At 44.2% G+C, this 27,074-nt stretch overlaps 1 protein-coding gene and 1 pseudogene across 4 annotated transcripts in view; one reads left to right on the top strand and one right to left on the bottom strand.

Annotated features, from left to right (window-relative positions):
* The window catches only part of SASH1 (SAM and SH3 domain containing 1), a 283,962-nt gene that overhangs the window by 104,405 nt on the left and 152,483 nt on the right, over positions 1-27,074 (top strand). For all 4 annotated transcript variants that reach the window (XM_074397302.1, XM_074397301.1, XM_074397300.1 and 1 more), the window contains exon 2: positions 20,166-20,294. In XM_074397302.1, the coding sequence (XP_074253403.1) occupies positions 20,166-20,294 (129 nt within the window). The remainder of the gene's footprint in view (positions 1-20,165; positions 20,295-27,074) is intronic.
* Positions 16,016-16,288, bottom strand: LOC104651187 (LYR motif-containing protein 2 pseudogene; annotated as a pseudogene).

Raw genomic sequence — 27,074 nt, 5'->3', positions numbered from 1 at the left:
AAATAGTCCTCACTGATTTTTGTAAAACGGGATAATGCAAATGTAAAATTGTTTAGATTGCAGTTACATAAGGACGCTGGGTACCACCCTCCCATGAATCCAGAAACACTAGCATGTAAAAACCTGTTTCCGCTGCCACGCTCTTTCCCTTTCAGACTTACACTAGAGCTAGCTCTTAAAAAAGCTTGCTTATGTTAGGAAGTAATTTTCCTTTGGAAGTGGCTGTTTTGCAATATTATGCTTCTATAGTTTACTTTCTCACAGACGTAAAACTAATAAACTACATAAACATAGATGTGCTAAGTGTTAGAACTGATACCTCTTAGGAGTTTGTTTTTAATAAGCTTATGTAATTAATACCTTGATCTATATTCCATTTATTTCTTTTGAAACCACACAAAGAGAACAGGATAATATACATACATAAGGCACCAGCATAGTTAATACTGGCTTTAAAAATTATGATGAAGTCATGGATGTTTTACAAGTTAAAACTTGCTAGTTACTCTTAAGTCTGAGGACTGAAAAGTAGATATGCTACTTAGAAGGAAAAAAAATTACGGTATAAAGCAATATATACATTGTTTATATTCATCTTTCCAAGGGCCTGAGCATAGTGCCTGCAGGGTGCTTGCTGATTGATCGCTTCATTTTTTCCATTCATTCATTCGGTGCATTTATATTGGGAACCTGCTAGGCACTGTCTTTCTAAGTGCACACACACAAAAGCACTTAGTAAAATCTTTGCCCTCCTGGACCTGATACCTTAGTTGGGGGAGGGAGACAATAAAAAGCATACACAAATAATAGGCAAAGTATTTCAGATGGTGCAAACACGGCAAGAAGAAATATAAGGCAGAGGCGGTGTGGACAGGGCAGGAAGCTGCACTTTTAGACATGATATTCTTGAGAAGAGGGCATTTGAGTAATATCTTCAGAGGATGAGGGTAAGTAACTGTGGGAAGAGCCGAGCAGGCAGAGAGGGGAGCACGTTCAAAGGCCTGGCCAAGGTGGAGCGGTGCTGGTGTGCTGGCGGAGCAGCAAGGTGGCCAGCGTGGCTGGGGCAGTGAGCCTGGGAGAAGCACACGCTGAAGCAGGAAAGATGTAGCAGCGCACAGATGTGAGGAGCCTTCTACGTCATTCTGGGGGTTGTGGCTTTTCTCCTCTGAATGAAACAGGAGCCCGAGTAAGGTATTTGAGCAGAGGGACATGATCAGACTTAGGTTCCAACAGGATAGCAGGATCTCTCCAACTGTTGTGTTTAGAGGGTGCAGTGGGGAGCCCAGAATTTGATTTACCTGTATAAAATACAGTTGAACTGGACCGGGCGCAGTGGCTCATGCCTGTAATCCCAGCACTTTGGGAGGCCGAGGTGGGCAGATCACTTGAGGTCAGGAGTTCAAGACCAGCCTGGCTAACATGGTGAAACCCTGTTTTCATTAAAAATACAAAAAAAAAAAAAAAAAAAAAAAATTAGCCAGGCATGGTGGTATGCACCTGTAATCCCAGCTACGTGGCAGGAAACTGAGGCAGGAGGATTGCATGAACCTGGGAGGTGGAGGTCGCACTAAGCTGAGATTGCTATTGTATTCTGCATTCCAGCCTGGGCTACAGAGTGAGACTCTGTCTCAAAACAAACAAAAAAACAGTTGAACTGCTGTGCTCTGCAAATGGAAATACACAGTCCATCCTGAAAGAATTAGCACTTTTCCCTTTAAAGCTAGGTGTCTTGATAGTACATTGAATTTTTTGCAGGCTTTCTTCCCATAATGTGTCAAACAATTAAAGTAAAAGTACTTGTATCCATATCCCAGAGAAGAAAGTGAAATTACCCCTTTTTATAGGGCAATTGAGAAACATAAACAAGTTTGGGTAGGTGGCAGGCGTGCCTTAACTAGTTCATTTCCTTTTAAGAGGTTGTTTCATTGTAAATCCAAGAATAGGAATGGGAAGAAGGGGAGTACTATGTATGTCCAAGCAGGCACTGACCAGTAAAAGTGTTAGCCAAGATGAACTGATAAAATTGTTACTTCTTCAGTGAAATGAATTGCTCTTTCAAAAAAGTATGCATTAGATGTCAGCGAGAAAGCCAGTGGTGATGTCAGTAAATTCTCACCTAGTGAGCAAATGGAGAAAATGGGTATTTTCATTCTCACAGTAATTAGTTTAGGAGAATGATGTGAGAATTCATTGCAGTTTTTTTTTTTTTTTTTTTTTTTTTAGTTCTCTTAGGTAGAAAATGACTGTCAAGTTTACATTGTAATCCTCTATAGAATGTGACACAAAGCAAATAATCTCTACTCTCAACTTCTAAGATATTTTATTTTCAAAAATAAATTTTACTGTGTGTATTTGAGGTTTACAACATTATGTTTTTTTTTTTTTTTTTTTTTTTTTTGGTTTGTTGATTTTTGGTTTTGTTTTGTTTCGTTTCATTTTTGAAATGGAGTCTCAAACTCCACCATACCTGGCTAATTTTTTTTATTTTTAGTAGAGATGGGGTTTCACCATGTTGGCCAAGCTGGATAGATCTCAGGTGATCTGTCCACCTCGGCCTCCCAAAGTGCTGAGATTACAGAGGTGAGCCACCACGCCTGGCCTTGTTTTGTTTTTTGAGACAGGGTCTCACTCTGTCTCGCAGGATGGAGCGTAGTGACTCAGTCATAGCTCACTGCAGTCTCAACCTTCTGGGATCAGGTCATCCTTCCACCTCAGCCTCCCAAATAGCTGAAACTACAGTCATGCACCGCCACACACGTCTAATTATTTGCACTTTTTGTAGAGATGTGGTTTCATCATGTTGCTCATGCTGGTCTCGAACTCCGGGGCTCAAATGATCCACTCCCCTCAGCCTCCCAAAGGGCTGGAATTACAGGCACGAGCCACCACACCTGGCAGCGACATGACGTAGTGGATGCATAGAGACATAGAGATACATTTAAATAGTGCAGTGTAGTGAAGAGGTTAACACACCTATTATCTCACATAGTTAACTTTGTTTTTTTGTGTGCTTTTTGTTTTTGTGACAAGAACAGCTAAAACCTACTGATTTAACAGAAAGCCCTAACAGAAGACAATTTCATTAACTTCCAAGATGTTTTAAATCTACAAATAAGAACAGATTCATGCGCCGGGCGCGGTGGCTCAAGCCTGTAATCCCAGCACTTTGGGAGGCCGAGGCGGGTGGATCACGAGGTCGAGAGATCGAGACCATCCTGGTCAACATGGCGAAACCCCGTCTCTACTAAAAGTGCAAAAAATTAGCTGGGCATGGTGGCATGTGCCTGTAATCCCAGCTACTCAGGAGGCTGAGGCAGGAGAATTGCCTGAGCCCAGGAGGCGGAGGTTGCGGTGAGCCGAGATCGCGCCATTGCACTCCAGCCTGGGTAACAAGAGCGAAACTCCGTCTCAAAAAAAAAAAAAAAAAAAAAAAAAAAGAACAGATTCATGTGCTTCAGATGCTTTTTCAGAGTACTTTTGCATTATTTTTTTGGCAAAAGTAAAATGCTTTTATGATGAAAATTGAGATCATCTTGAGGGGAAATGATGCAGTTAGGAAAGAACTTTTCTCCCTCCCCAAAATGGAAATGAATGTATGGCCATCATGTCATATATAATATTTTATATAGTTACATGGATAGATGGACGAATGCATAGATACGGGTACAGATAATACACATGTGCCGGAACACGAAGAGTTATTTTGTAGGGCTGACATTTTCTCAGTTGGATTTTTCCTGTATGTTATAAATCAGAGTGTGGTACAGGATGAACCCAACAAAGTTCCCCTACACCTGACATTCATTTGCAAGCTGGCCTCTGAGTCCTTGAATGGCAGGTATCCTTAGTGCACTGACCCCTGTGGTGTGAGTCATCTAGAGATCAAGCATCCTTCAGAAGGGCAAATGCCAGAAGCTAACTCAGGCGCCACGGTGCTTGGAGAGGGTTAGGTGTGTTGTGAAAGAGTTGTTTGGGGATTACATGACATTTTTTTGGATAGTGCGGGTAAATTGGTTTCTTTCTTCTTCTTTTTTTTTTTGAGATAGAGTTTTGCTCTGTCACCCAGGCTGGAGTACAGTGGTGCACTCTCCAACCTCAGTGTAACCTCCGTCTCCTGGGTTCAAGCAGTCCTCCCACCTCAGCCTCCCAAGTGGCTAGGATTAGAGGTGTGTGCCACCATGCCCAGCTAATGGTTTTGTAATTTGAGTACAGACGGGGTTTCACCGTGTTGACCAGGCTGGTCTTGAACTCCTGACCTCAAGTGATCTACCCCGCTAGGACTCTTAAAGTGCTGGGATTACAGGCGTGAGCCACAGTGCCTCCTGCATCTTTCTGATTTTGGAAACGCACTATGCAATTGGTGTCATATGCATGATGGGCGCTAAAATCTGTTTCTAGTAAACAGAAACAAACAGGTTTCCCTTTAGCTTCTGGGTGGGGCTTATTGTAAGTGCTCATCACCATGAAAGGAATATATGCTTGTTTTCCCTGGCTACAGCATTGCTCTTATATTTTCCGTCAGGATATGAGAAGACTGTGAGACTTACATTAAGCCCATTGCACCAAGGAACTTTCCCTTTATTCCTTTTGGTGTGGGAAACATCTTTGGGGTCAGGAAGATCTTTGACCCTCAAAATGTTAAGAGTTATCAGCAATCAATGTAAATAATTCGAAATCATTAATTCTTATACTTTGATTTAAGAAGCTTGGCGTCTTGTCTTCTGGGACAAGTCAGTGAAAACCCTGTGGCTTTTGGTTACTCTTAATTCATCTTTGAAGTAAAGTTATCATCATTTTTAAGGCCCTTTCCTGTATTGAAATTCTAGGTCTCTGTGTTTATAATAGTTTGGAATTCTGTGCCCCTCATGTGATATAACTTGGTCCCATGAAATAATAGGCGAAATTTTAACCTTTCTGTTGGAGGAGCGAGGACTCCATTTAATGAATGCTTATCGAATGCCAGATGATCTGTCAAGGGTTTACAAGTATTTTTATTTAATCCTATGACAGCCTATGGGGTAGCTTTGTAATTACCATTTTACAGATGAGGAAAATGAGGCTGTACACATTTAAGTACCTTATCCTGAGTCAGTAAGTGGCAGTGGCAGAGAAAGCAAGAAGGGTTCAGATGCTGAACTTCCTCATCCATGGACTGGAGTTCTCAGTCACCTCCATTTTTTTTTTTTTTTTTTTTTGACACAGTTTCACTCTTGTTGCCCAGGCTGGAGTGCAGTGGTGCGATCTCGGCTCACCGCAACCTCCACCTCCCAGGTTCAAGTGATTCGCCTGCTCAGCCTCCCAAGTAGCTGGGATTACATGCATGAGCCACCTTGCCCGGCTAATTTTGTATTTTTAGTAGAGACGGAGTTTCTCCATGCTGACCAGGCTGGTCTTGAACTCCCGATCTCAGGTGATCCACCCACCTTTGCCTCCCAAAGTGTTGGGATTACAGGCGTGAGCCACCATGCCCGGCCACTTCCAATTTTTTTTTTGAGACAGTGTCTTCTCACTCTGTCACCCAGGCTGGAGTGTAGTGGCATGATCTCTGCTCACTGCAACCTCTGCCTCCCTGGCTTAATTGAACCTCCCATGTCAGCTTCCTGAGTAGCTGGGGTACAGATGTGTATCGTCAAATGAAGATCTGATGGAAAGGGGTATGAAGAAGATTCAAGCAGAGAAAATAACAAATGTAATTCCTCTGAGTCCGGAGAGATCCTAACTTGTTCCAAGAGGTAAAGCGACCCTGGGTGGCTAAAAGGTCAGAATGCAGAGGTGTGGCAGGACAGGGGACTAGAAAGACAAGAAGAAATCCAGGTTTTGTGATTCCTCATGAATTCAATAGCCATAGAGAGATATTTAAGTAGGGATATAGGGGGCATGCAGTTTGCTTTAAATAAAGTACAAAATTCCCTGTCATATACTTCAATGACAACCAAACCACAGAGATTTTGAAAGCTGTGGCCCTGATTTTATTAACTTTGCATGCTATGCAAAAACCTCTTACCAGAACATTCTCCTGCATCTTACTTACCAGTTGTGCCAATGAGCTGTGTAAGGAAGTCAGCCAGAGTCAAGCTCAGTCTCATGCCATGAGTGGTCACACCTCAAGGCTCTCTAGTTAAGCTGTGGCAGATTAACTTTCTCTAAAATGCAAAAACTCAAATATCGTATATCATTTAACCACATTGCTAGAAATTTCAGATTGTTCTGAGATCAGTATTTTCATTTCCAATATTCTGGTCATATCACATTCAGACCTTGTTGGTCAAATGCTTGAAAATGTCCACATCCAGGTACTGTGCGGTGCCGTCACGGTGGCTCATGCCTGTAATCTCAGCACTTTGGGAGGCCGAGAAGGGTGGATCACGAGGTCAGGAGATCGAGACTATCCTGGCTAACACGGTGAAACCCTGTCTCTACTAAAAATACAAAAAATTAGCACAGGCCTGTAAGCCCAGCTACTTTGGAGCCTGAGGCAGGAGAGTCACTTGAATCTGGGAGGCAGAGGTTGTGGTGAGCCGAGATTGTGCCATTGCACTCCAGCCTGGGCAACAAGAGCAAAACTACATCTCAAAAAAAAAAAAAAAAAAAAAAATCCACATCCTCAGGTGCGTGTGCCAAAGGTGGCCATAGAAAACTCAGTGTAATTGATACTCATCAAAATCCGTGAATGTGATCTAAACTTGTGACTTCATTCCCACCCAGTTAGCTCTGCTGCTCTTTTCAAATCTGTGATTCTATTAAGCTCAGGGCAGATTAAAAATGGAAAATGAGTTCAGTCTAAAATTGCCATCTGCTAAATCCAAATGTTCACTTTGAGTCTGAATCTATGCTTGTACTTTTTAAAAACTGATGATCAATGTTTCCATTCTTTTCTCTGCATTTTCAAGTTCTTAGGGTTTTTTTTTTTTTTTGAGAGGGAGTTTCGCTCTTGTTACCCAGGCTGGAGTGCAATGGCACGATCTCGGCTTACCGCAACCTCCGCCTCCTGGGTTCAGGCAATTCTCCTGCTTCAGCCTCCTGAGTAGCTGGGACTACAGGCACGCGCCACCATGCCCAGCTAATTTTTTGTATTTTTAGTAGAGACGGAGTTTCACCATGTTGACCAGGATGGTCTCGATCTCTTGACCTCGTGATCCACCCGCCTCGGCCTCCCAAAGTGCTGGGATTACAGGCTTGAGCCACCACGCCCGGCCAGGGTTTTTGTATAATACTCTTCTGAGCCACTGATAGCCAGCAGATTGGGTTTTGCAGAGCCTTTCATTCCAAAGAGATCTAATATTAAGCACACCACTTAGTAAATTCCTTCAACAAGTTCTCATGACTTAACCATATGACTGCATTAAAATAAATGAATGGCTATACTTTGCTCTTCTGTGCAATAGCAATAAACATTCATGTTTTTCGATTTCATATTGCATAGTTAACACCTAGCACAGCACCCAGAATGTAGTAGATGTTTAGTAAATATTATTTGAATTAATGAAATATCCTATAAATTGTTGATGATTGAAGGGCATAAACATGAGCGAATGTTACATCTTTCATCAGTGTCTTCATCATATGTGACAATCAGTGTGCTGAGCAGAGGTGCTAGCATATTCTCTGTATCAGTAGGCCTTCTTCTTCATTCCGTTTATTAGGGCTGCGCCTCTGCTTGGCCAGGAAACTGAGTTTGTTCATATTCAGACCAAACTTTTCAGATTTCTTTCCATTAGGTAATTGGGGATGACTAGTTCATGCATAAGATTTTGGTAATAACATTTTTGCTGCCAGTCTCAAGTCTGCTGAACCCTAGGGTCAAGCAGGCTGCGCTGGGCCTGCAGGAAGTAGAGGAGAGGGAAAGTGTTTCTGCCGGGGGCTTTAACTCCATCCTACCACCAATGACATATCCCCAAGGGAGCAAGGAGTGTAAGAAGGGAAAAATGCTAAGGACCATGGGGAACAATTGCATTTAAGGGTGTGCAGAGGAGGAGGGGCGGAGAGCGATAGGGAAACCCACAGGCAGTGAGTGGGGTTCTAAAATAGAGACAGTGTGGGCCCCGTGACTGTTGCCTAAGAGGTGAATTCCATCAGTGACTTTCTTTCTCTCCTTTCTTTCCCTCCCTCCCTTCCTCCCTCCCTTCCTCCCTCCCTCTTTCCTCCCTCCCTCCCTCCCTCTTTCCTCCCTCCCTCTTTCCTCCCTCCCTCCCTCTCTCTCTGTCTCTCACAGTCTTGCTCTGTTGCACAGGCCGGAGTGCAGTGGTGTGATCTCAACTCACGGCAGCCTCCGCCTCCTGTGCTCAAGTGGTTCTCCTGCCTCAGCCTCCCGAGTAGCTGGGATTACAGGCACCCGCCACCAGGCTTGGCTAATTTTTGTATTTTTAGTGGGGACAGGGTTGGTTTGTTTTTTGAGATGCAGTCTTGCTCTGTCACCCAGGCTGGAGTGCAATGACGCGATCTCGGCTCACTGCAGCCTCTGCCTCACGGGTTCAAGTGATTCTCTGGCCTCAGCCTCCTGAATAGCTGGGATTACAGGCATGTGCCACCATGTCTTGATTATTTTTGTATTTTTTAAAGTAGAGATGGAGTTTCACCATTTTGATTGGCCAGGCTGGTCTCAAACTCCTGACCTCAAGTGGTCTACCCACCTTGGCCTCCTTAAAGTGCTGAGATTACAGTTGTGAGCCACCATGCTTGGCCTATCTGTGCTCTTCTGATGTGCTATGCAATACCATTTAAACAAATGTAGGTTTCAAATGTTTACATTTATCCTAAGACTCTTGGGGGGCTTGTACTATGTTCACCCTTTCCAGTGTGGTTCTGGGTTAGTGACCTTTGCAAAAGACAACTTGTGTGAGATTTGGGAGCTGGAAGCTAATCCACAGCATATATTTCAGACTCTGAAGGTTGGTGGGATACCAGGCATTGTGACTGCTTGCTCATGTTGTCACCGATATGCTAGCTTACCTTGCCGGCATGAGATGGCATCTGAATCCACAGCAGCTCCAGAACTTGCCGCATTTCTGCCTTCTCTGTCCTGAGCCATGTGTGTGGGTCCATTGTGAAGAGTGCTAGCTTCTCTGTGGGTCACCCATGGCATCGAGGTTGGAGTTGATGAGAAACACATGGACTCCAGTGGTCTTCATGGTCCCAGTGTTGTCATGGGCTCTCTTTTGTCCTTGCTCTCATTCGTATCCAGCTTCCTTCATAACTGCCAGGCTGGCTGACCTAGAGTGACCCTAAGTCAGTGCTAGGCACAGAGGCAGCAGGCAGTGCCAGCTGCTTCAGCAGCTCCCACATCACCCGTAGCCATTTTGCTTCTCTCATCCAGCCTCAACCCATGTAGCCCCTAATGGGTCATGATCTGCAGGGTGAATGACGCTGCATTTGCTTATCCATTTGGGCCCAGGAAAGAACTTGTCACTTTTAGTGTAAACTTTTAAAAATCATTTAAAATGGCCTTTTTGAGGCAGGGTCTCACTCTGTCGCCCAGGCTGGAGTGCAGTGGCACGATCTCAGCTCACTGCAACCTCTGCCTCCTGGGTTCAGGTTCAAGTGATTCTCCAGCCCCAGCCTCCTCAGTAACTGGGATTACAAGTGCCCATCACCACTCCTGGCTAATTTTTATATTTTTTAGCAGAGACAGGGTTTCACCATGTTGACCAGGCTGGTCTCAAACTCCTGACCTCAGGTGATCCGCCTGCCTTGGCCTCCCAAAATGCAAGGATTACAGGCGTGAGCCACTGCACCCCACCCCACCATGTGTATTTTTAACATAAATATGATTGTAGTTATAAATGGATATAATTGATGTTAAGAAGCGCTTCTAGCTGTACATAGCTGTAATGTATATGCATAAATAAATATAGATACATCGAGGGGGATTCTGTGCTCCGATTTTTTCCCTGATACTTTTTCCTTAGTTATTTGGAGACCTAGAAGCAGGAGCTAAGAGAGCTCCGAGAAAGGAGGGTGTTGTCAGTCCTGTCTTCTGGGATGCCATTCATTCTTCAGGAGGGATTTGTGGTCACCGGGATCCGCCTATGGGCAATGGCATCGCCATGACCATATATGCCAAAGCGAGGATTAGACGTGGGTGCTGGCAGGCTGCTCTGGGCGTTTTGGGGAGAGGGGATGGAAGATATGAAATAAGCCCCACTCCAGCCACCTGCCCTATGGGTGTGCCCCTGGGGTCCTCACTTGCCATTTGCATGACCTAATATGTTCCTCGGTCATGTTTTTCATTGTTACATGTTACAACTTTTTCCCGAGACATACTATCCTTACAGCTCAAACCATCTGAAGAAGCGCTGGGAAGGATACCTCAGAGAAAAGTATTTGAGATCAGTTATTACAGTCTGAATTTCTCCAGAACAACAGTGAGGTGGCAGGAAGTGATGACAGAGCTGGTGAGAACAGTAACATTGCACGGATTAAGTGAGGCCGAACAAGAAAACCAGAATTAAAGTCATGTTTATGGTTGTAGCAGTTTCACCTGAAAGGTTGCTAAAACTGTTTATTGCCTCAAAAATCTTTAAACAATCTAATGAAGAGTAAAAACACCTTGTGATGTCATTTAAAAAATCAGTTAGGTTTCGATTTCCTTTTTTAGTGGATTTAGCTTAGAGGGGCTATATATATATATATATATATATATATATATATATATATATCCATCTATCCCTCTTCAAACAAGGAGTAATGTAAATATAACAGAATTTATATTTTATATATATATATATATATATACACACACACACACACATACACACTTATTAAGGACAGAAAAGGTAGAGAAACAATGAATGAGTTCCAGGAGTCTATCTTCATTACAGCTTTGGGGAGTTAGAGCAACGCCTGAGTTTTCCCTTGGGGAAAACTTCATAGATCCGTGAACTAGGAGGACCACACGTTCATTTGCATACGATCTGCATGCTACAGAGCACACTGTATCTCCTGATATTTTCAAATGATTATCTTTTCCTTTTATTTTTTTTTCCCCTCCCAAGCCTGCCAACTTATTCTAAACTGGAAGTAACATCTGGGGAAAGAAGAGCAGAAATAACAAAAGTAATGATACAAATGACTTTTGTTTTTTCCTGGTAGTTTTAGGTTTTCCATTTTCCAGAGACAGAAGTGAATTGGGATAAATCTCAGAAATACTGTGAAACCGATTGTTGAGGGAACAGTGCTCTGTGTCTTTTCTCCTTAATTGCAGCAGCAGTCCACCCGATCTGAACTGTTCAGTACAATGCCTGTTATCTCTGTATTTTTATCTTGGTTGTATGAAAGACTGGTGTTTGGGACAAATGAGCTCTGTGGCTTTGGGGGAAGGTTACGCAAGTTTGTCGTCTGCTGAGCTGACACTGGCTGTAGCTCGACAGATTTAAGTCTGCAGCAAGTGAAATGGATTGCCATATTTATGGACAGATGCTGTGACCAGATTCTGTAATAAGAAAAGGAAACAGAACTTGAATCTGCATGTATCGCTTTTCTTATTTTTAAAGACAGGGGTGGAAAAATTCTTATAAAAAGATTGTGTGACTCAAAATTTCACAATTTTCTTTAAAAATTATTTTGAGGAAATAAAATTTTCCCATGTTCCTAATCTTGAACTAAAATTGCTTAAGCTTAATGCCAGAGAACCAAAGGGGGAAAATAAGAAAGAAGTGAAACAGATGAGGCAAGTAATCAACCCCAGTCCAGAAACTTTCGGACTAATTAAAGAAAAGGTTTAAAAGGAATCCATTTCAGTGTTTTAATCATATTTGTTCTAATAAATGCAGAGATGATTTAAAGTCTTATTTAAAGTCAGTGCTTTACATTAGTATGATGGGATGTTGACTCAGACATAGACTTTGTGTTTCTGTAAAGATACGTATGTGGGCCTGTTGAAACCTCAGCTGCACTACTGAAATTTCCTACATGCTCATGTTGCCAGTATTTTTAGTAAAATTAAATATTTTTATGGAGTAGGTCTGTAGCTATCTCAAGGAACAAGCTGAATAAAAATAATGCAGACATTGTCAGACAGTCCTGAAAGGACATGGCTTTCTTTTTTTTTTTTCTTGAGATTGAGTCTTTTTATTTTTATTTTTATTTATTTAATTATTTATTTGAGACGGAGTTTCGCTCTTGTTACCCAGGCTGGAGTGCAATGGCGCCATCTCGGCTCACCGCAACCTCCGCCTCCTGGGTTCAGGCAATTCTCCTGCCTTAGCCTCCTGAGTAGCTGGGGATTACAGGCATGCACCACCATGCCCAGCTAATGTTTCGTATTTTTAGTAGAGACGGGGTTTCACCATGTTGACCAGGATGGTCTTGATCTCTCAACCTCGTGACCCACCCACCTCGGTCTCCCAAAGTGCTGGGATTACAGGCTTGAGCCACCGCGCCCGGCCGAGATTTAGTCTTGCTCTGTCGCTCAGGCTGGAGTGCAGTGGCATGATCTCGACTCACTGCAACCTCTGCCTTCCAGGATTCAAGCAGTTCTCTGCTTCAGCCACCCCCTGCCCCCGGTACCTGGGATTACAGGCACCTGCCACTGCACCAAACTAATTTTTGTATTTTCAGTAGAAATGGGGTTTCACCATCCTGGCCAGGCTGGTCTTGAACTCCTGACCTTGTGATCTACCTGCCTCAGTCTCCCAAAGTGCTGGGATTACAGGCATGAGCCACTTTGTCCAGTCAAGATCATGGCTTTTTAAAAACTGCTTTATTGAGATATGATTGGTATGTAAAAAGCTGTGCATATTTGAGTTTGGGAATAAGTATAGGCCACTACCATCAACTATCATCAACATCATAACACATTTATCACTCCCAATGTTTCCTCACGCCCCCATATAACATAGGAATGATGATTATTCTTATGATTTGATTTTTTAAAACCTGAATTTTGAGTGGGTAAAGAAAATAATCAGGTAGTTAGTTGGTTTCATTGATTGGAATGTAAAGGATTCTTTTTGTGGGATGGCAGACAAGACCCACTCTTAAAAATACACATGTACATTCTTTTATTCTGTTGCCTTTCCTGGCGTTTAAATCATCAGGACTGATGAAAGCGGTAATGATGGGGACTGACTGCACATCTGGAAAGTAATTTGGGACGATGTAAAAGCAGCTGTGCCACCCTCTTCTAAATTACTATCCGGAGTGTGAAGTGGCTATTAGTGGCTATTACGGCATGTTGTAGGGTGTGAAACGCTGGCTTTCTTTGGCCTGAGTTGAGTTGAACAGCTGCTCTTTTCCTGGGGAGCAACAAATATATTTTTCAGGTCTCCAAATTATTGGGGGAGTTTCGAGTGATTGAGAATGGGATAGAGAATTTCACTCGTGGGGAAGACAAAGTTTGATCAGCAGCTTGCAAAGTTTAGAACCCGAGTATAGAGTTGGCTTGTTGGTTTTACTGGCTTGTTGGTTTTACGATACTGTGAAATAAAGAGTTGGTCTTAATCTTTTTTTTCTGGCAAACAACTCCTAAAACCCTTTAATTGCTGAAGTGATAAGTGTCTTTTTGGTATGCTAATGATTGACTGATGGCTAGCCACTCTGGGTAGCTTCAGAATGGGGCTGGTCACAGGAAAGATCCAGGCTGGATTAGAGGGTTGGGGCTTTCAGTCCCACCTCCCAACCTAAGGGAAGGGGAGAGGAGCTGAAAGCTGAGCTGATAGTCAATGGCCTTTGATTTAATCAATCATGCCTACATTATGAAGCTTCCGTAAGAACTCCAAAAAGACTGAGTTCTGGGAGCTTCATGTGGAGGTTTGCATAGGGTGGAGCATCTGGAGAGGGCAGGGAAGCTCTAACTCTCTTCCCTTATATTCCGCCCTGTGCATCTGTTCATCTGGTGTTAGTAGGTATCCTTTGTGAATTCCTTTAAAATAAGTCGGTAAATGTAAGTGTGGTGTTTCTTCAAGTTTTCTGAGCCACTCTAGCAAATTAATTGAGCCCAAAAAGGGGGTCGTGGAAACCCCTATGTGTAGCTAGTAAAACAACCTGGAGCTTGCTTCTGGCATCAGAAGTGAAGAGCAGTCTTGTGGGACTGAGCCTTCAATCTGTGGGATATGAGGCAGTCTCCAGTCTGGTAGTGTCGGATTTGCACTGGAAGACACCCAGCTGGTGTTCGCTGCAGAACTTCCTGCTTCTTTGGAGGGTGGAGGGAGGGGACCCAACTCTCCTCCCCAACCACGTCTGGTATCAAAAGTCATCTCTGTGTAAGGCGTAGAACACATTGAGTTTGGTTTTTCCACATCTTCAGAATGTTCTTAGGATATGTAAGAGAGAAGAGAAAAAGGGGAAGAAAGCAGTTTGGACAAAGCTTTATAAATAATTGTATGAACAGTACACAAATAATTTTTTTCCAGTGGTCTTGGTTAGTCTAAGAGATGGTTGGTTGTGGTAAGTAGGATGGTTCACAAACGTGAAAGTTGTTGTTTAAGAAAGAAACCAGTATTCCATGTTGGAATACACCTCTGTGTGAGAGACAGAGAGAGTGATGGATTTCTATTCCAGAACAGCAAGCCTCAGGCTAGTGTGTAAGCTGTAACACCCTTAACAAGGTCACTTGGGCACTGGGAGACATAGACTTTCTTTCTTTTCTTTTTTTTTTCCATAACAGTTTTATTGAGATACAATTCGTATCTTACCTTTAAAATGTACAACTCAGTGGATTTGCGTATATTCAGAGTTGTGCAACCTACACCACAAGCTAACTGTAGGATATTTTCATCACCCTGAATAGAAACCCTACACCCATTAGCAGTTATGCCAGTCCACCTACAGCCAGCCTAGGCAACCACTAATCTTTCTGCCTATTCTGGACGTTTCATATAGATGGAATCATGTGATCTTTTGTGACTGGCTTCTTTCACTTAACATTTTCACGTTTTGTCCAGTGTTAGCATAGATCAGTCCTTTGTTTCTTTTTACTGCCAAATAATGGTTATGGGCCTAGGGGTAGAATTGCTAAATCATACAGCAGCTCTCTTTCATCTTTTGAGGAACTGACAGTCTGTTTCCTGACGTGGCTGCACCATTTGACATTCCCACCAGGAGTGTATGAGGGTTCCAATTTCTGCTTATCTTCACCAACTCTTGTTATTATTTCTCTTTTTAATTATAGCCAATCTAGTGAATGTGAAGTGATATCTCATAGTTTTTTTTTTTTTTTGGAGATGGAGTCTCACTCTGTCAGCAGGCTGGAATGCAGTGGCATGATGTCAGCTCACTGTAACCTCTGCTTCCTGGGTTCAAGTGATTTTCCTGCCTCAGTCTCCAGAGTAGCTGGTTCTCTAGGCATGCACCACAATGCCACACTAATTTTTGTGTTTTTAGTAGAGATGAGGTTTTACCATGTTGGCCAGGCTGGTCTCGAACTCCTGACTTCAGTGATCCACTTACCTCGGCCTCCTAAAGTACTGGGATGACAAGCGTGGGCCACTGAACCCCGCCTGATCCACACTTCCCTAATGATTATATCCATCTTTTTTTTTTTTTTTTTTTTTGAGACAGAGTTTCGCTCTTGTCACCCAGGCTGGAGTGCAATGGCCCGATCTCACCGCAACCTCCGCCTCCTGGGTTCAGGCAATTCTCCTGCCTCCGCCTCCTGAGTAGCTGGGATTACAGGCACACGCCACCACGCCCAGCTAATTTTTTGTATTTTTAGTAGAGACGGGGTTTCACCATGTTGACCAGGATGGTCTCGATCTCTTGACCTCGTGATCCACCCGCCTCGGCCTCCCAAAGTGCTGGGATTACAGGCTTGAGCCACCGCGCCCGGCTATATCCAGCATCTTTTCATGTGCCAACTGGCCATTCATTAGTGGTTTTTGCTTCTTTAAAAAACTGCTGAGACATCCATAAACATTTTCAAAATGCAGAGTATGTTTTTCAGTGTTAAGGCAACTGTTTTGATGTATTTTCCTTTGCTCTCTATCACCAAATACTGCACATACAAATAGTAAGACTGGGCTTTGTGCTGTCCATCATTAATCCTAAATGCAACAAAACACACGGAGACTTTGAAAATCCTTCAGAATAATGCTATAGATTTTGCTAAAGCAAGTGTTTTTTCAAACTCCTTGAGCTGCATATTGCCTTGAGTAATCACCACCCGGGTTGTGCCCTCTTCGGTGGCACTTTGGTTTCTTCTGAATTCTTCCCTTGCCCAATCCTTCTGTTTTTTGTGATCAGAATCATTTGGAATTTGCCCAATTGTTTGCAAAATCCTTCTGTAGAGAAGAACTTGTTGCCTTCTTATGAACTGCTTTAATGTTAGCGTGGTTGAGGGTAAGCGGGAGGCCATGACCACCAGCGGTCCGCCAGAGCCTCAGCGCCCACGTGGACTTTCTATTTGGTCAAAGTGGCAGGTGTGTTTTGTTTCCTGGCTGGATGAAGTCAGAAGTTTCTGGATGAGGATAGCATCACATTCCTGAGAGACCAAGACAACTCTGAAGACCCCAGGATCTTCCAGGGGCCCTGGTTGTGATAGGGATCAGGTCTCTAACTCATAAAAATGTGTCTTCAGGTAAAGTTGCTCCCCTCTGCCCTTGAACTCACACATGGAAGGGAGCTCCTTTGTGTTTCTCAGTCTCTGCTGGGAAAAGGAGCTAAGAAACTAGGAGAGGCTCCGTGGTGAACAGGGATGGTGAGCACTTTGTTTCTTTGAAGTGTCAGCAAACTTCTCTAGGTAAATCAGGGTGGATGTCCTGGTGCTGAAGGTAGCCCAGCTCCGTCTGTCCTGGGAACTGCCTGGGTGTTTGCTTTTTTTTTGGTTTGAGATGGAGTTCTGCCTTGTTGCCCCAGCCCAGGCTGGATTGCAGTGGCACGATCTCTGCTCACTGCAGCCTTCGCCTCCCGGGCTCGAGAGATTCTTCTGCCTCAACCTCCTGAGTAGCTGGGATTACAGGCACCCACCAACACGCTGGGCTAATTTTTGTATTTTTAGTAGAGACGGGGTTTCACCATGTTGACCAGGCTGGTTTCAAACTCCTGACCCCAAATGATCTGCCTGCCTCAGCCTCCCAGCGTGCTGGGATTATAGGTGTGAGCCACTGCACCTGGCCCAGGTGCTTTCTTCGATAGCTGAGGCAGCTGTGGCATCCAGCCCTTGTCTCCCAGGGCCTGGCGCTTTGCTCTCCTAGTCGCGGCTGTCAGGAGCTGATGGTCAGAAGCCATTCCCTGCTGCCCTCCTTCTCTCCTCAAGTTTCCTCCAGGAGTTCTCTCAGTTCTCCTGCGGGCGTGTGTTGATGGGGTTAAGGGGGAGCATGGGAGAAGACCTGCTTTGTGGCTCCTGGAGAAGCTGCTCGTTGCTCTCTGGGTCCTTGGAGGCCTCTACGGCATGCAGGTGAAGGGAACTGAGGGCTGGGATGTTTGGGGTTTATACTGTAGGTTGGGTGATGGGCATGGAAAGCTCTAAGCAGGGGGACTCGGTCAGATTTGTGAGCAAGGTCATTGGGGTGGCAGGTTGGGCAAGGTTGGGCCATTGGGAGGCCAGAGATGGAGCTGGTCGAGTTGTGACCCCAGGACATGTGTGGTTGAGTAGCGATGAGTCGGGGATCCTCAGGATCCTAATATCAGTTTATCGTCGTATTTCAGGAACCCCACCTAAGACATTCTGTCCTGGCTCCCTCTTCTCCCAAGACAGAGTCTGCGCTTTTATTTTGTTTTTGAGACAGTCTCACTCTGTCTTCCAAGCTGAAGTACAGTGGTGTGATCTTAGCCCACTGCAACTTCTGCCTCCTGAGTTCAAGCGATTCTCGTGCCTCAGCCTCCTGAGTAGTTGGGATTACAGGTGTGCACCACCATGCCCGGCTAGTTTTTGTATTTTTAGTAGAGATGGCGTTTCACCATGTTGGCCAGAATGGTCTCAAACTCCTGGTCTCAGGTGATCCACCCCCCTCGGCCTCCCAGAGTGCTGGGATTACAGGCATGAGCCACCAAGCCAGGCCCCGATTCTGTTTTCAGGCAGTTTCCTCTCCTGGAGGCAGTACTGCGGAGGCTGGGAGGCTGAGCACCACGGTGCATGTTCTCAGAGGGGCAGCAGCAGATTCTGTCTTGACCTTTGTTATTTTTCTGCTGGACACTTGAAAATAGACATTTGAAGAGGAGGGGGTCTCCCACCTTGCCTGCCGTGTCAGTCCTGGCTGTCGACTCAGACAGACAAGACTGACCATAGTGAAGGAGTAACTTTTGTCCAGACACATTTCTTACTGGCCTTAGAAGAGTCCTTCCTGCCTCCACACTGTGCTAGGAACTCTAAGACAATCAGCTCAAATGCAGAACATGTTATTGGTGGAGAAGCAAGGAGTTCGTTGTTTTTTGTTTGTTTGGTTTTTTTTTTTTTTTTTTTGAGATGGAATCTTGCTGTGTCGCCCAGGCTGGAGTACAGTGGCGCTATCTCGGCTCACTGCAACCTCCACCTCCCGGGTTCAAGCTATTCTCCTGCCTCAGCCTCCCGAGTAGCTGGGACTACAGACATGTGCCACCATGCCCGGGGAATTTCTATATTTTTAGTAAAGACAGGGTTCACCATGTTGGTCAGTCTGGTCTCAAACTCCTGACCTCGTAATCTGACAACCTTGGCCTCCCAAAGTGCTAGGATTACAGGCGTGAGCCACTGCGCCTGGCCAGCAGGGAGCTTTTTTCTAAAGCATCATTTTTTCCCATTTCTGTTTCTCCTGTCCCTCAGTTCTGTAAAATCAGTGAATGTAGATGTAGGGTAGAGATGATCCTTGGTCTGCCCCAGACTTCCTCACCAGGGTGTAGGTCTTTGACCGAAAGGCTTTGGGAGAAATCCAACTGCCAAACCCCGCTTGCATCTAAGCCTACTTTAGGCGTGTAAACCGTGTGTTGCAGTGTTAGGCGTGTGTTGCTATGGGCAGCGCACCAACATTAAATAACCAAAGGGGTTGGCAAGTAGTCTATAGAATGGAAAATGTGCGTGTGGTTTTAGGAGCTCTAAAAGTTGGAGTTTCCTCATTTGTCTTGGTAAAGTTTTATTTATACCAAAGAGCAGACATGTTGAGAGGTTAAGATAAAAAGAGCCAAGGAGAGGGAGAGGTCTTTCTGAATGAATGAATTGATAGAAGAAATGGCATAACTTACAAATGTACAGAGCATTTCTGTCATCCTCCCTCTATGTTCAGATGTGTACCTAAAACTCCATTGCTCTAAAGGAAGACTATAGTGTGGAACACAGTCTGGCAGTGATTTTTTAACACTTATATGCCGGGTGGACTACACGAGCCAGCTAAGATCTAAGTGCGTCACACGTGTTATTCCAGTAGTCCTCACTGAAGTAGGTGCTGTGATTATTCCAGTGTTCCTCGGGGGCTAAGATATGTGCCTTAGGCCACTTAAGCAGTACCGGGCGCAGTGAAGCTGGGTAGAAACTCAGAATGAGCTCTAGAGCAATTACATGGCACTTGCCTTGCGAAAAAAACAAGTGACATGTTTACTCATTTATGCAGGTGAATTTGTAACATGTACTCTTGCACCTGGACTTGGAATGCCTAATGAATAATAAGTCTAATGAAGAATATGAATACTGATGACCATAATAATAATAATGAATATTAATGAACACTAATGACTAATGAATAAAAAGTTTTTCCACTGTTCTGAGGGTCTCCTGAGAGGCGCAGTGAGATTTGTCTCAGATGCAATCCTCCTTTGGTTCCTGAATTCTCAGGCTCCTATCAGAATCCCTGGGAGGGGTCCTAACATCTGTCTCTTTTATGGGCTCCCCAGGAGGTGGTAGTGTAGGCCAGGGGCCACACTGGCATTAGGGGCCTTTTCCTCACACTGCATCTTTACCGAAGGTGCTTCCTTGGGGTTTTCTCTTTTAGCTCTGCTAGGCAGGTAGAGAGATGGGGGTTGAAGACGGCACCAGCCGTCCCAGATTGGAGAGCTGGCCTCTCTGCTTCTTAGTCCTGGGATTCATGGCTTTACTTCTTTGAGCTGCTGTTTACCCATCAATACAAGTCAGGGAAGAAACAGGTCCCTCTCAGAGGGCCGTCCTGAGGAGTAGGAGATCTTGTATGTAAAATAAGCTGGCACTGATGTTGCCTACTTACATGCCAGCCATTATTACCGTAAACTCTGCATAGAGGGAGGTCCGATGGCTGTGGGCTTTTCCAGGGTGAACTGACCTGATCGCCTTCGGGTTTCTACCCTTTCAGGACGGTTCACTGGGAAACATCGATGACCTGGCGCAGCAGTATGCAGATTATTATAACACCTGTTTCTCCGACGTGTGCGAGAGGATGGAGGAGCTGCGGAAACGGCGGGTTTCCCAAGACCTGGAAGTGGTGAGTGGGGGCCCTGGGGAGGTGCTTCTGTGAGCCGGGCTGCTCTGCTTTGGGCTTATCCCTGGTCCTTCTCCCGGTGCTCGAAGTTCCTGGGGTGTCAATCGGTAGGCTGCCGCACTCGTGTCGGGTAAAGAGTTCAGATCCCTAAAGGACTGACCCAGTTCTGCTGCAGATATCAAACTGAGTGAGTGTTGGCTGGGGCAATAGGATGGAACCTTTGCATTCGTTGAAAGAATAGATTTTTATTTTATTTTTTTAACTCAAGGGAGAAGTATGCTTTTTACTATTCACCAGTGTATACTATATTTTTTAGTGACTCTAAGCCCAAAGGGTGTCTAGGCTAGTTCCCCCCACCCCCATTAATGTTTCCTTTTTCTTTTCTCTTTTTTCTTTTCTTTCTTTGGAAAGCAAGATAAAATTTAAAGGAACAATAAATCACCTGTAGTCACTCACCTAGCAATCACCACGTTGGCATTTTAGGCAGTATCCTTTCAGTGTTTTTGTGGGCATTTAAAAATCCGCAAAACCAGTCCACTATGCAAGATACTTTTGTAAAAAAAAAATCAGCAAAACAATTCTGTATCTATATATTTTTAAAAATCGCTTCTTCCTTTATTACTTAACTTTTTATTATAGCTCATATTCCCTGTCCTTGAGGCTTCTTTGCCATTACCATCTTTCATGGCTATATTCTCCTCTCGCTCAGGTGCATTGAAATAAATTTGGCTGCTTGTGAAAACGTTTATGTGTATAATCAGTGGCACATTTGGACTTGTATGTGATAAACAGTAACTAAATAACGTAGTGCTATATATATAATTTATATGTGTACTAGTAGCTGAAAATTGTATATTTGTTATAAAATATCATACTGAAGCTTCTGCATTTATCAGCTTAAATATCTTACTGTTGGATTTATTTTAGTTTCATGCCTTTCAAATAGTTTTGTTTCATTATGCCAACCTTAGGACGTCCTTAAGTAGTGGGGTTGAGGCAGAAGAAGATGTTCAACCCTCTGCATCTCCCTATCCAGACCCGTTCCGTTTGTGCCATCTCATATAGTGGGGGATTGCATGGATATGTTTTAAATAACAGAGTTCCTCTGCCTTTAAAAAATGTTTTAAAAACTGCTGATTCAATTGAATCCTAATGTATCCTCCTCCCATCTCCTATTTATCTACTTAGGGTGAGCACACGCACAAAAATAATAATTAAGTAACTAATTTAGAACTAATTAAGAACAGGGAATTCTTTTGTTAATAATTACTTTCATGTTATATACTAGGGTTCTGTGGTTCCTCTCATATAAAGGACCCAGCAGGTGGTTGGGAACCACTGCTGTATATTCTATAAGTGAACACAGTCTGTTTCCACTGTAAGACTACGATGTTCTTATGTACTATTATTTCTTTTCTTAACCAAGTAAAGATTCCTTGGATTAGGAGTAACACGATATCATGACTGCCAAATAGTAATTGATTCTCTTTGTTTTATGTTCACCCATTTAGTAGTTGCAGGGATGGGAGTTGACTGAGGCTGAGAAGTGTCATCAGGGGCCGAGAGCCACCACCTGGGGAGCCTGACGCCTCGGCCCAGGCGGGCGGCACTGTTGTCAAGGGCTTCTTTCCTTTAACTTTGTCCCTTCACATTTGTGAATGCTGGGGTTCTTTCCTCCTTTAGAGGAAAGTAACTTCATGTGTCTAAAGACTCCCCCACACTCTCTTCTTTTATTTCTTTTCTTTTCTCTCAGAGTCCCGCTCGTTCTTGTGCCTCATCAGCCTCCCAAGTAGCTGGGATTACAGGCGCACGCCACCACAACCCAGTTACTTTTTGTATTTTTAGTAGGGATGGGGTTTCACCATGTTGGCCAGGATAGTCTTGATCTCCTGGTCTCGTGATCCACCTGCCTCGGCTTCGCAAAGTGCTGGGATTACAGGCGTGAGCCACCGTGCCCGGCCCACATTCTTAAAATTCATTAGGCTCTCCTGATGGAGCAGAGTTAATGAAAAAATACTTTCATTTTGTCAAGATCACCACAGGACAACTTAAATATTGCATAATGCCCTGAATTCTTGAACGCTGCAATTCTTGCCTAGATTGAAAGTCTGGTAGGATTCTTTGTGGCGTCCTCAGATGTTTTACTGTGTGAGGAAATGATTGCTGCAAACTGGCAGAAGATGGTTGGCTCAACACTAAACTGCTCTTCTCAGGATTCTAGTTGGTTAGGAGTTGGGGTTACCATCGTCATCCCCTGGTGTTTGGGAACCTTGGAAGGCAGCTTCCAGGTAGGAGAGAAAGCTTGCCTGTCAGTGGGATAAACAATCTCCTTCTCATTTAGACAGATGGGGCTAATTTGGTGCGCTCTGTTTCAGAACCACAAAAGACAGTCTGGGGGGAAAAAACACCACATGAGCTTAATTAGTTCCCATCAAAGGTGCAAGAATTTGGTGGTGGGTAAAATTGATGGGAGCTGATTCAAGCCGGGCTGGAAGCGTGACTATTCATTCTTTGAATTGTAGTTAGCAAGTAAGACCCCAAGTTGGCATATTCACATTCTCTTTCTATGAAGTTCCAGACAAGTTGCAGTGGAACAGGGAAATTGTAAAGCTGGCAAGGATCAGGTTAGGTGTCAGATGTTTCATGTGTCAGTCACATGACTCTGGAGTGTAGATGTCTGTGTTAGTTGTGTTTTGAAGTTAGTCATCGTTTAGGCTACGCACACAACACCGTCAGCCTGCTGAAAGTTCCCTCTCACCATGCTTAGCTCATCACACACTTGACTCCTGATGGGAACTAATTTCCTTGAAAAGCTGTGACTTCCCATCTGTAATGTTCCCTTTTATTGCGTCAGAATTTTACATATATTTCTAATCTTTCAATTCTGCCTTCCCTTCGGCTGTTTGGTTGGAGCAACTTCAAGTCTGAGGACCTGTGGTCTAATAATTAATTTCTTTCTTTCTTTCTTTTTTTGAGACAGAGTTTTGCTCTTGTTGCCCAGGTTAAAGTACAATGGTGCCATCTTGGCCCACTGCAACCTCTACCTCCCAGGTTCAAGCGATTTTCCTGCCTTAGCCTCCCGAGTGGCTGGGATTACAGGTGTGTGCTACCACTCCCAGCTAATTTTTTGTATTTAGTAGAGGCAGGGTTTCACCATGTTGGTCAGGCTGGCCTTGAACTCCTGATCTACCCGCCTCAGCCTCCCAAAGTGTTGGGATTACAGGCATGAGCCACTGCGCCCGGCCAATTTCTTTCTGTGTTTATCAGCAGCCCTGTCAAAGCTGAATGCGAGATGGCTTTGAGAAGAAATAATCTGTTAAAAGCAGAAGAGGAAATACGCAGTAACATATTAGAAGCCTCAAACATTTTACAGGGGAAAAGTAGCATTAGATTTGTAGCGTTCGCTCTAGAAAAAGTCAATTAGAAAATGGCCTTGAGGACAGAGAATTTTGGGTGATGGGTTGAATTGGTTTATGGCTTTGTTTCATTCTAAGTCTTCTGGGTGAATTTTGGAGACTGAGGAAATAGTCTGCAGATAGAATAGATACTTAGATATTTGTGTTTGGCTTTAAAAAGTCAACAAATGCATTGTCCTTAAGAGCTAATGATGTATCAGCTGGAGAACAAACAAAAGGACACTCAGCCCACAGAGTGGCTTGACTTACCCCTGAAAAATAAAACGGTTTGATAATTATATTAGTAATTAACTTTCTGGACTGGATGTCAAGCTCTTTCTCTAGGATTTAATCACCCGGATCCTGACTGGAATAATACATTTGATAAAGTGTCTTTGGGGCCAGTTAGTTTTCATAAAGACAACAGAGAGTACAGATGGGTAAAAATTCAGCAGTATAAACAGAGATTATGATTCACGTTTACAACTATGGTGAGAGTTTTGATTTAGCACCAAATGGGCCCTTCCAGGAACCGTGTGTTTGGCCCACAGCCGCTCCTTCTGCTGGGGATTGGGACGTTGGTGTTTGTGAACAGCAGGGAAGTTGCCCGTATCTCTCCACATTTGGCACAGTCCCTGGGCACCGTGTGTTTTTTTGGCTGGGAGAAGCTGCAATCAGAAATGGCAGTAGCTTTCCAAGCCCGTAATGGCCCAACTCGAGTGATGCTAAGTCTGACATCTGTCACAGTGACAAGGTGGTCAGGAAAGGAATACACTCAAGGTGGCCTCTTATTACTGGCAGTATCAGCTTCCTCAGCATCGTTTAGGTGGAATCTGTGTGGGTTTTGGCAGAAAACTAGTTTGTGCAGTTGTTGATGTGGCAAGCTGACAGAGAAGTCCCTGCCTCCAGCAGCACTCTGTTGACGATGACATACTCATCAGCAGCTGAAGGCTAGCCCAGCTTCCATGCCAAGTTGCTGTCACGACTGTGTGAATACAAGGAAAAGGGAGCCCAGGTGGAGATGCGCTGAGGTCTTTAAGGAGCGGGAATGTCAGTAAAAATATTACATATTGTAACCGTGAAAGGTCATAGCAGAACTGTTGCTGGCCTTGTGCAGTGGCTCACACTTGTAATCCCAGCACTTTGGGAGGGCAAGGCAGGCAGATCACGTGAAGTCAGGAGTTCGAGACCAGCCTGGCTAACATGGTGAAATCCCATCTCTACCAAAAATACAAAATCACCCAGGTGTGTTGGTGTGCACCTGTAATCCCAGCTTGTTGGGAGGCTGAGACAGGAGAATCGCTTGAACCTGGGAGGTGGAGGTTACAATGAGCCAGGATCATGCCAGTGCACTCCAGCCTGGGTGCTAAAGTAAGACTCCATCTCAAAAAAAAGAAAGAAAAAGAAAGGAAGGAAGGAAGGAAAAGAAAGAAAGAAGAAAGAAAGAGAACCATTGTTTATGGTACAGGAATGACTTATTATTCCTGGCAATTTTAATAACCTAAATCTTCCAAATGTGGTTCTGGATGAAGACAGAGGCAGTAAGAATAGTGTCCATTGTGACTAGCGCTAATGTCGGAGCCTCCTTTGACTGTCGCACCTCCTTTCCAAGCTGGAGCAAGAGCTACCCTGGGCTTGGTGCAGCGGGCAAGAGGGTGTAAGAACCAGTGATGGAAAGAGGCTGAGGGACTCACAGACTTGGTTCAAATTCTGGCTCCTTTACTCACCTGGCAAGTGGAGTAACCTCACCTGGCCTCAGTTTCCCAATTTATAAAATGAGGGCAAAGTATCTGAAAGTCATTAGAGGGTTAGATAACAAAACAAAAAACAAAAAACTGCTGCCCTCATAAGTGACTGTAACTGTTCATTTCTTTCCCTTCCCTTCTTTTCTGAATTGAAAAATTCCTGCAGTAATGCTGAAGAGTGTCCATTACTTATTCTTCATTAATATTTATTCAAGTGAGTGTAAGGAATTTTTTACAGCTTTTTTACTTTGGAAATGTGAACATCTGTCAGGATCATAATATCATGAATGTCCTGTGCCCGTTACCCGCATCCACAGCTGGCAGCATCTGCCATCACTTCACCTTTACTCCCCACTCAAACTTCATGATTACTATGTTTTTAAAAAGTTTGTTTTGGCCGAGTGCGGTGGCTCAAGCCTGTAATCCCAGCACTTTGGGAGGCCGAGGCGGGTGGATCATGAGGTCAAGAGATCGAGACCATCCTGGTCAACATGGTGAAACCCCGTCTCTACTAAAAATACAAAAAAATCAGCTGGGCATGGTGGCGAGCGCCTGTAATCCCAGCTACTCAGGAGGCTGAGGCAGGAGAATTGCCTGAACCCAGGAGGTGGAGGTTGCAGTGAGCCGAGATTGTGCCATTGCACTCCAGCCTGGGTAACAAGAGTGAAACTCCATCTCAAAAAAAAAAAAAAAAAAAAAAGTTCGTTTTGAGGTATAAATTACATACATTGAAATGCACAAATGTTAGTTGTATAACCTCATCAAATAGATACACCCACGTCACCCATAGCCCAGCATGATAGAGAACACCTCCAAACCCCTGTAAAGTTGCTTCCTGTCCCTTCCAGTGGGTCCTGCCTGGTTGCAGGGCAGGAATTTTTGTCGGTCTGTTTTGGTCGCTACGATACCCTTGCGTAGAGAACAGTGCCTGGCATATAATAGGTGTCCAATAAGTATTTGGTGAATTCATTCATGTATGTGAATATTCAACTGAGCATTTCAATATATATATTTTTTGTTGGTTTGTTTTGAGACAGAATCTTGCTCTGTTGCCAGGCTGAAGTGCAGTGGCGCAATCTTGGCTCACTGCAACCTCCGCCTCCCAGGTTCAAGCAGTTCCTCTGCCTTAGCCTCCTGAGTAGCTGGATTACAAGCGCACAACGCTACATCCGGCCAATTTCTTTTTTTGTATTTTTAGTAGAGACGGGGTTTCACCATGCTAGTCTGACTGGTCTTGAACTCCTGACCTCATGATCTGCCTGCCTCAGCCTCCCAAAGTTCTGGGATTACAAGTGTGAGCCACCACACCCAGCCTCTTTGAAATATTTAATGAGCATTGAGCCCGTATTTGAGATTTTGCCTTTCCAGAATCATAGACAAAATACACATTCCCTGCCCACACAGAGGCCACAGTTTAGTAGGGGGTTGAGATAAGTAACAGATGATTACCGAGCTGTGCAGGAGTACAGAAGAGGGTCTCTGACGACTCCTTAGAGGAAGTGATACCCAGGCTTCCCAGTCAGAAGGCACAGGGAAGACTGACCTGGTTGCGGGAGGTGTGGACAATGGGAAGGGAGTAACTTCAGGCAGAGGTCACAGTTTAAGCCAAAGCCAAAAATCGAGGGTAAATGTGGCTAGAAACT

The sequence above is a fragment of the Saimiri boliviensis genome, chromosome 4 (genome assembly GCF_048565385.1).
Source record: "Saimiri boliviensis isolate mSaiBol1 chromosome 4, mSaiBol1.pri, whole genome shotgun sequence".
Taxonomy (NCBI): Eukaryota; Metazoa; Chordata; class Mammalia; order Primates; family Cebidae; genus Saimiri; species Saimiri boliviensis.
This window is presented reverse-complemented; position numbering and strand designations above follow the sequence as displayed.